The sequence below is a fragment of the Benincasa hispida genome, chromosome 4 (genome assembly GCF_027475165.1).
Source record: "Benincasa hispida cultivar pf3 chromosome 4, pf3_genome.v1.1, whole genome shotgun sequence".
Taxonomy (NCBI): Eukaryota; Viridiplantae; Streptophyta; class Magnoliopsida; order Cucurbitales; family Cucurbitaceae; genus Benincasa; species Benincasa hispida.
Window position 1 is genome coordinate 15,225,353 of NC_143481.1, and position 9,946 is coordinate 15,235,298.

The window sequence follows — 9,946 nt, forward strand, 5'->3', positions numbered from 1 at the left end:
ACATAAATTATCTCACTCAATAAGAAGATGAAAAGAAAAAAATGATAGCTTGGAGAGAATAACAATCGTAGCTTTTAACAAATTGGAGAAGAAATGTGACATTAGTGTATCAATAATTTATCAGCATATATTCTTATAAATTTTTAAAAAAAACCATTACCAAATTAACAAATTTTATAATAATTTATTTATTACTATTTTTGCAACTCTACCTTAATTAAGAGTTCAAGAACAAATTCATCATTTTACCATTTCTATTTGCAATCACTCTTTTTGCAAAAGAGTTACAAAGATTTATTTATTTATTTATTTATTTATTTCCTTTTAAGTACCAAAAGAGTTAAAAGTTGTATTAAGAATTTAAGATTTAAGAGAACCTATATTATATATATTATATACATTATCGAAAGTAAGAGAAGTGGAACCTATATTTTAGGAGTGGGAGTGTTTCGAAACCGTGGCAAATGTAGAAAGGCGGAGTTAGGTAATTGGACTCGGAATTCGGGATCCGGAGAAGACGACTCGTTCGAGGATGCCTCGCTTTACAGACGAGCCCCCTGCGGTTCGCGTCTATACGGTTTGCGATGAGTCAAGGTCCACTCCGCCTCTGTTATTTCTCCTCCGCAGAATCGAAGATCTATGAGGCTTATGTTTACCTTGTTCATTGTGAAATTCAACAGGTATTTGGTTGTGAGGAACGTCCCAGCATTGGGTTGTGGAGATGACTTGCTCAAATTGTTCTCCTCCTACGGAAACCTTGAAGAGTACTTCACTTCTCGTTTCCCTTCTTTCTTCTATACTCATCTTTACATGTTTCTTTTCCTTTATCGTGTCTCAAAGCATTTCTTCATTGTCATACTCTCCATTACATTCCTTTCTAATTCGTCAGAATTTTACTATTCATTCTTTTGGGGGTGGGAGCTGTCGAGCCATCCAGCAATTGCGTGATAGTTCTTTGGCCGGTGTGTCACCATATGGTTGCTTCATGTTTTCCCCTGTTGGATTAGCTTCTGATAATTTCTTATGCCTCTCTTGAGAAAATTTTCCTTTTATCTTATTTTATACTTTTTCAGGTGTAAACCGATGGATGCAGAAGAATGCGATGAATTCACAGACGTTTATTTTGTCAAATTTCATTTGGTCACCAGTGCCAGGTGTTGCACCTTTGTTCTGGTTTTCTTTTGTTTTAAAGAATGCGTTATTGTTCCCCTGAGTTTGAACCATAACAATTTAACTTTCAGGTTTGCAAAAAGAAAATTGGATGAGTTTGTTTTCCTTGGTAATCGGTTGCAAGTCTCTTATGCCCCTGAGTTTGAAAGCTTGCTTGATACAGAGGAAAAGCTAGAAGTTAGGAGACGAGAAGTGTTAGCACGATTGGATTGTAAGTTAGGCTTTGGCATATATTTATGTGTATGATTGGAATATGTTGCTTTAGGTACATCTGAAATGTGTCAACTTAAAAATCCAATACATCCACATTATAGTAGGGAAATGGTGTTTCCTTCCAATAGTTCACTTTTAGGCATATTACTGTTTTATCAGCTGGAAGACCAAGAGGATCTGCAGTTAGTTCAACAACCGCAAAGCGTACAAATCCTTCTCGTTCTCATTATACTCTTGAACAGAAGAACTCTCTTGAAACGAGGTATAAGCTAAATGAAAATTTGTAGTTCCTCCAAACTCAACAAATTTGTTTAAACTTTCTTCTGTTTTTTTTCGGTAGGAATTATGGAGACACAACACTCATTTCCAATCCACATGTTTCTCAAATAACAAGAGTTTCCTCTGATCAGGTTTGTTATCATAGCTGTTTTCCTTCCCTTTTTCATGTCATCTTTGATGTTATAATAATTATTGACAATGCTTGGAAACGACTATTCTGTGTTCTTTTAGTTTATGGTTTCTCTTGTACATGATGATATTTGAATATAGTTCCACTGTGTGCTGCAATATGGGTACAAGGAGTTCTCCAACAGATTGCACGACTGCTTTGAAAGGCCAATGCAATGTGATAGGTTGCAAGCACAAAATTAGGAAGTTAGATGATTTCTCTTAATTCGTTATGTTATTAGGCACAAAAATCTTGAGGCATTGGAGAAGTCTAGACTCTCCTAACTATCTGTGGGAGTACTAGTTAGGGATATATTGGGAATCTTAGTAGGATAGTAGAATGGGGATAATGGTATATAATTAGTGGTGACGTGGTTATAAATAAGGAGAATTGGGCACCTTAGAGGGTGGAATTGATTTTAGTATTGTCCAATGGTGGACTTTAAAGAGAGACATAGTCCTGTCAAAATGCTATAAATATTGTAATTTCTCTTGATATTGCAATATAATCCTATCTTTGTGTTTTCTATCGTGTTCCCTATCAGTAAAATCCTAACACCAACCTCCTGATTTTTTCTTTGTTTCCTTGTACTTTCCTTGCCCTTTTACTGGTCCGTTCAAATAAAATAATGGAGTGATCTGCAATCAATGTAGTCTTATTTTATTTAATTTCACTTTTGTAGGTTTCCTCCTTTTGTGGGCTCTCTTTTTATATGTCCTTGTTTTTTTTTTCCCTCGATGAAAGTTGGGTTTCTCATAAAAAAGAAGGGGAAAAAAATCTAAATTCAATGTAGTCAAGCCAGTGGGCTAACAATACTAACTACTGACTCCATGACTTGCCTCATCTATCATGAATAATCGGTACATAGTTTAATCAGCGAGTATTGTGTTCTAATTTTTTGTTTTCTCATCTCCTCATTTTGTTATTAAAGAATTCAAACTAATGTTTTGATAGTTGTAATGCAGTCACCATCAATTCTTTGATAACAGAAGTTACTCAATTGTTGATGCTTAAAGTTTCTTGTTACTGCATAGTTCAACGAGTTTCGAGACTTTTGACTTCAAATATGTCTTTAGTATCTTAGGTCAAATTTGTGTGTAAAAAAGATTTAAAACAAACGATGACATTTATTTAACTAAGAATTACTGAACCACTTGGCATCACATTGGAAATTACCCGAAAATCAATATTTAAATCGAAAATTCTACTCTACGTACCTCCTCAGAATTCATGTTCGGAGGTATTCATCAATGTTGACTACCTCTTCAAATTATCTTTAGAGTTATTTTCGATTTCTCGAAATTTCATAGACTATGCTACAAATTGTATCATATCAAGGAGGGCAGTAGGCTCCTATCTGTGGGTAATGAAAGAAGGTTGAAGGGGCCTACCTTTGGGTAATGATGCCTTGCATCTTAAACGTGACTCGAAATAAATAAATAAAAAAGAAGAATTTGTGGGCTCCTTGGGCTTGAAGATCTTGGAAATCGACTTGGTCTTTTATCCTTGCTATCACAATGGTCGAAGGTTTAGATGACCGATATGTATCTCTAGTCTTTAGGGGTTCTTTAAAATATATGTTATAATCTAACTTGAGAGAGAGAATAAAAATCAGGTTCACCTTCATATAGTAATTATGACAGAAATGGAGGAAATAAGTCCTTGCCATTTGTTGTTAGATTTCTTTATTGTTAGTCGAACTTTATTTTCTTTTGCCACTTTCCCCTAGAGTCAGGGATTGGGTGATCTCAAGTGAGGAGGCGTGGAACAAGGGTCAACTAATCTTGGGTCCCTTGGAGAATTGAGCATGATGCAGTGGTGACTTTACGTTGAACTTGGATTTGAAGATTTGTAGTGTAGCTTATTCAGGCAGGTTGTCTCGTGAGGTTGGTGTGGTGCACGTGAGTTCTCCCGGATACTCATAGATATTAGAGAAAGAAAGAGATAGTGTGGTTAATGTTCTCGTAGAGCATATATACATGCATATGTACACACAAATGTACACATACATGAAACAAGAGCTTCTTGGTGTAGATCAATAGTGCAACTGAATCGCTATTGAGCTGGTGGGTGGAAATCAGGGGTTGGGCCTTGATTTTCTTTAGATTAAGCTAGAGCTTCTTGGTGGCTAAATGGTGTGGAATGTTGTCTGAAGTGAAGTTTTTAGATGTTTGAGGACGTGGTTTTGCATCCAAGTGTGGAGAGAAGATTTTTTTTGGTGACAGGTGAACAAGCCAAAGATGGAGGTGATAGAAACAATATTTTAAGAAAGAGATTTTGTAATCACTCCACCCCCAACACTTCAACTCCATTATTCGTCATTTATGGTCCTTCCGCTTTAGGAAGGACCAAGAGCCTTGATACCAGAGTAGTGCAATAAGTTTTTGTGATTAAGTTAAATTTATCACACGGGAAAACCACCAAAACTCTCTGAAGTTTAAATTCTTTACCGTATAAAAATTTTCCACGATAAACCTTGGACATTGAACTTATATGAAAGAAGAGAATAACTTGTAAATTTTGAAACACTAAATGGACTAATCGATCGAATTAACTAACTGACATTAAGAATTTGGCTAATTTTGATTAAGATAATTATCTTAATCAAAATGTGCTAATTACACTAGTCATAGAATTATTTGTTTCTTGCACCTACTATGTCCTTTCTTTCTTGTCGTAGTCGTTGATTGCGTCTATAGACATCTAACACTAAATGGACTAATCGATCGAATTAACCAACTGACAACATTTACAATTTGACTAATTATCTTAGTCAAAATTAGCTAATTAGACTAGTCATCTAATTATTTGTTTCTTGCACCTACTATCTCCTTTCTTTCTTGTCGTAGTCGTTGTTGCCTCTGTAAATATCTGACAAAGGGCTTACTGATAATATATTTCTCTCATTTATGTTTCTGCGCTAAGTTGTTGAAAGGTTGATTATTGGGTTGCACTATCCACTCTCAAGAAGTGCAAACGCACGCACACCTAGTATTATAGATCAACTATTCTAGGGGAGACCATACTATGTGCCTGTATACTTTTCTTATTAACACACTAATTAGATGCAGTTGCAGTTATGTTTGGTATACTTCATTTTTTTTCAGTTTCAGGTCATTAACAATTTCATTTTTTTTTCCTGAAATAAAATTATAGTCTTGTTAGAGGAGTAATCTTTTTTTGTAGGACCTCGTGGCATGACTTGGTAGATTTTCTTGATTTTCTTCCTTCGATTGTTTAAAAGTACATTCCTTACATTCCTTCTTTTGGAAGTTCTATTTCCCTTTTGTTAGCTGTAGAACCATAAAGTCTTTGGTTATCTTTAGAGAATTTTGTTTGTCCTATTGATTTTTTGATGATTTACATGTCTTAACGATGTTGGTTGGGCCATTCTCACTAGGTTGGTTCAAGGTAGAGAAGGTTAAAGGCACACTCTTGATAATGGCTTTTGAATCTTCCTTTTTCTGGGTGAAGATATGGATTGAATGTTCGCGAACGTTACTTCTTTTCTATTTTTATCCTTGTCCTTGTTGCGTAGCCTGTTGTAGGTTTTTTGTGGCTGAAAATCTCACTTTTTTTTCTTGAGTACAGGATTACTTCGCATCTGAATCTATGAATCAAACTGTGCATCTCGTCAGGGAAAAGCTTGATAAGGTTAGAAAATTTATATTCTTATGATTTATTCTCTACATTTGAGTGCATTGTAATTTGAACACTGCTTATTACCTTTGTGTTTTAGATCCAATCAAGCAGCGAACATCTGCAAGCTGGACCCGCGAGCAAGAAATCACGCATGGACAATAGGAGAAGAATCTAATGCCTTGCCGACCTTTATAGAGACGGTTAATAGGTGTCTCAACGTTGTATCAAAAGTTATTTTGACACATCGCATATACGCATATTTGCAGTGTACATATTATTAAACTGTTTGATGTTTTATTTCGAAGGTGAATATGGAATATTTTGCTTCCACCAAAGTTCTGTAGAGAGTTTAACTGTCATCACTATAGCCCTTGCATTTGCTAATTTGCTCATTTATTCTCACACAAGGATCATGATTGTAGAATTTATAATTTACATTTGCAATTTCCTTTATTTCTGCATAGTTAACAGTATAAAGAAACATTGGAGGTATTAAACCAAATCACTGGACTTTATTCCTCCGGGAAAATGGATGGAATAACTTCCCCTAATATAAAATATAAAAAAGGTGGGTACTGGGTTAGATTGAATTGGAACTAAGCTCGAAATGCATGTTTAAAAAACTATATGACAAAAATAATGAATCCATCAATCAAAAAGTCAGAAACATGGCCCGTGAAAAAAGAATGTAATTGTTCTTCATGCAAAGACGAGTACGATAAACCCACTTTTTTTATGAGCAACTTCAACGTTCCCTTTAGTGATTAAAAAAATTGAAGGTATATATCATACAGACACAAGGAAAACAAGATTTCTTTTGCACTTTGGTAAGATTTTAATTTAGGACAGGAACACTTGGATACCAGCCGTTTTGATCAAGTGACAGACAGGACAGACGTTTACAAGTCCATCGCAATCTTTACACAAACATAAATGTCTACAAGGCATAAGCAGGATGGAAACCTCTTTTGCCTTGCACGCTCTGCAAATCATGTGCTCCTTGAAACCTGGTAAATTGCTCGTTGAAGATTTTATAGTCCCACCTGGAACGCTTAGGTAATTATTTGGATCAATGTTTGAGGCAGCATCATCCACTTCACTATCTCCAAACCCTTCCTTCGCTTGGTCGGCACCCTGCGAAATAGCATGCTGAAGATTGTTTTTCAGGACATTTACGACCGACTCATTGTACTTTGCTCTGCAATGCCAATTTTGTGCTTCAGTGGCAACATGCTTTATTCTCTCCACTAGTTCTCTGTTTTTACGGTTCATGCTCTCAATTTCAACATCCTTTTCATGTAGTTTCTTTCCTATGCCTTTCTCAATCGCACTAAGAAAGGAAGCCATATGTCTTTGCTTCATGTCCCTAATACCCTTTGCCAAATGTTCTTCCTGTTCGTAAGGCAGATGGAAAATCTAACACATCAGACGCAATTGAATCAACCATCTATTTACAGACATCGCATGAAGTGATTGCTATAAAGAGTCATACGAAGCTCTTCATGAACTAATTAGGCTTCGACCACAAACATCTTCCAGGAAATAACATTGTAAACTATTTTAGTTTTATCGCTATGCAGCATGCACACTCGTAAAAATCCAGAAGAGCAGAAAGTCCTAGAAGCTCTGAGGCGATTAGAAGTACCTGAAGTTTAATATATTGATCAAATTCTTCCTTTTGTCTATCAATCTCAGTCCTGATATTGTCACCAAGTGATAAGATGATGGAAGGTGCAGCGGTCATACTTCCACTTGCAGTGGTAACAGAGGAGTTGTGTTCGTCATCATCATACGATAGCCTTAAACCTGTCGATACAGCATTTGGGTTTCTAATGCTCGCTGAACGATCAGCATCATCTTGACAAGCATAATTTAGGGAAATCTGAAGCTTCTGCTGCCGTGAGAAATCTTCTATTTCCCTACTTCTTTTGTTAGGGCGAAGCATATGAACTATTTGCTCGTTTCCAAAATAATTTACAGGCTCAATTCCACAGCTAACGGGCACTACATTATAAATTGTGAACTCAATTGTGAATTCTATGAGAGTTGAGACAACTAAAGAACATTAACAAGTTCTGATTGATCTTCCAAATACTGATCAGACTTGTATTGTTATTCAAATCATTTAATCTGGCTAGACATAATAATGATTAAAAAATGTACGGAATACAGTGATGAATCAGATTTCTTAGAGAGAAAAACAACTCACAATTCCCAAATAACTGCAGCTGACCAGAAGCATTAGTTTGATACTGAGTTCGATTTTCATCCAGGAAAACAGGAAGCAGGCCATTGCCATTGTTGCCACCCAACATTTTCCCCAGAATTGAACTGATGAAGTTCAGATAATGTGAAAATTAAAATACCGAAAGTTCTGAGGGTTCACTGCCTGCAAAAGGAGACAACGGTCTTAATAATCTATTTCAGTGATGAAATAAAACCATGAGGAAGGAAAAGGACAATATTATGAACTATTACACTACATAAACATCTTTCTAGTACAAGTGTAGTATGGGGTTATGAAGCTCCAACCTCAAACGAAAAGGTTCATATGTTAATTACTCTTAAGCTATGCTCACTTTGGCATTACACTACACAAACAAGAAACATGACTTAGACCCAGAAACACCTCGCCTTCAAATTATTTAACCAAGAGGGAATGAAAGGGGTTAATTGGAAAAACATCTGACAAAATAAGGGGATTCAGTCAATCAGTTCACAGAAATGCCAAAAATCTAGGATGAAACAAGTTCTTGATCAGACTTCGCATTGCCACAAAAGCACTATTGTTAAATTCTTCCCAATTACAACAAAACAATAGAGGGGCTCATCTTCAACAAATCCTATTACAAAACATGGACATGATGTTCCAGGACTTAATTCAGTATTCGAAACTCCAGTAATGAGCAATCGGTAATCTTATAGAATTCATCCAAAAGGGTGAAAATACGAGAAAAACTACCCATCATCATGTTTTCCTTATCAACCTTGATTGCAGAAAGTCAAAAATAAACATCAAATTCAAGGCAAGCAGGAATTCAGAAATAACACTAGAGGGAGATCAGATCAGAAGAAAATAAAAGGGGTTCAATCACAAAGACATATCCATGTAGTCAGAAAAACATCGGCAAGGATGGGCACGCGGTAAAGGAATTGGAAAAAGTTCAGTGAATCATAAATGGGGATCTTTAAGGAGATTGATGAGGAGGTATAACCGAAATCGCATAATGAATGAACACAAGGAACAATGTTTACTTGAGATCATCATCTACTGATTTATTGGGAATACAAAGTTTTCGTTATGAGGCACGACTTTAGCAACGATGCAACTAGGGTCTGAAAGACTGAAACAGGAAAGAAAGGGTTACCTCAAGAAGAAGTCATTTGGGCAGTGTCAGATGAGAAGAAAGATCATCTCCAGATCCTGCCATACAACAATCGACACAGATTTATCCACATACTTCGCAGCAATACAAACATACACATAGTAATAGCGAAAAAAGAAAATAGAAATGAAAAGATAGAACGAATACCTTGAGGATTGTGTATGAAGAATCAAAAGGGGGCGGAGACAATGATGAAGAAGAGGAATAGGATCTAGAAAAATACATACATGTGTTGGAGAGATGGATAGAGGTTTCTGGAGAGGTAAGGTACCGACGAAGAAGATGAAGATGAAGATGAAGATGAAGATGAAGAAGAATTATAGGAGAGAGAGAGAAATTGTAGGGAGGTGGTGCGGTGGGAGTGGAAAATTTATTAGAATGAAATGAATGAATCGGTGGTAGTGGTTACGCAAACGGATTTTCGTTCCTTTTTTAATTTCTTTTTATTTTTTTTTATTTTTTTTTATTTTTTTAAATTTCTTTTTCTCTTTTACGAAACACAAATTATGGAAGGGAAGGGAGAAGGGAAGCCATGGCCAATTCCATTCCCACAGAGGAAGAAGGAAGAAAATTAAAGGCGTTAATAATAATATCATCCCATTCCCAATTTTAAGTTTTTTTTTTTTCTTTTTTAAAACTGACCATTCGTGGACCCCACCCACTCCCAACCAACCTTTTTCCTTTCTTTCTTTTCTTCATTCCTTATACTTCGTTACATTTCAATTACAATTTTCGTTGCTTCGGTGGCAACTGGCACCACAGTTTGTAATTCAAATTTATATTCTTTAAATTACGTCAATTTTTAAAATTATTAATTGTGGTGTTTGGACAACTTTTGTTTTGTTTTTTTTCTTTTTTTCTTTTTTTTTCCACTTTGCTTCCTAACAATATTACTGTTACTCTCGTTTATCTTTTCAATTTTCAATTTTAATTAAATGCTTCTGTTTCTTTATTTTACAATATTTGTTAATATCATCATTGTTAATGTTAAAGTTTTGGATTATATACGAATGGTGAATGAGATATTCGTGTGAACCTTATCATAATTCCTCGATAGTATTTTTGATAACTCATATTGTCCTTGGGA

At 35.5% G+C, this 9,946-nt stretch overlaps 2 protein-coding genes across 4 annotated transcripts; one reads left to right on the plus strand and one right to left on the minus strand.

Annotated features, from left to right (window-relative positions):
• The first annotated feature begins 386 nt into the window (after positions 1-386).
• On the plus strand, positions 387-5,808 carry LOC120075374 (RNA-binding (RRM/RBD/RNP motifs) family protein). Of its 3 annotated transcripts, none has more exons than XM_039028707.2 (8): positions 387-594; positions 681-764; positions 1,074-1,154; positions 1,242-1,381; positions 1,543-1,645; positions 1,724-1,793; positions 5,423-5,485; positions 5,571-5,808. In XM_039028707.2, exons 1-8 carry the CDS (start codon positions 533-535, stop codon positions 5,646-5,648), a joined length of 681 nt encoding a protein of 226 aa, XP_038884635.1. In that variant the 5' UTR covers positions 387-532; the 3' UTR covers positions 5,649-5,808. The 3 variants fall into 3 exon arrangements, 2 of the variants coding, with proteins under 2 accessions (XP_038884635.1, XP_038884636.1); XR_016529187.1 differs by having other exon boundaries at positions 394-594; positions 5,232-5,485; XM_039028708.2 differs by lacking the exons at positions 5,423-5,485; positions 5,571-5,808 and adding an exon at positions 1,933-2,357 and having other exon boundaries at positions 394-594.
• Positions 5,809-6,187: 379 nt separating this feature from the next.
• Positions 6,188-9,464, minus strand: LOC120075373 (BOI-related E3 ubiquitin-protein ligase 1). Its single transcript, XM_039028706.2, has 5 exons — positions 9,007-9,464; positions 8,842-8,897; positions 7,683-7,862; positions 7,119-7,477; positions 6,188-6,865 (listed from the first exon to the last, which is right to left on the minus strand). The coding sequence occupies exons 3-5, from the start codon at positions 7,786-7,788 to the stop codon at positions 6,314-6,316; spliced, it is 1,017 nt and encodes a 338-aa protein (XP_038884634.1). The 5' UTR covers positions 7,789-7,862; positions 8,842-8,897; positions 9,007-9,464; the 3' UTR covers positions 6,188-6,313.
• Between the last annotated feature and the right edge of the window lie 482 nt (positions 9,465-9,946).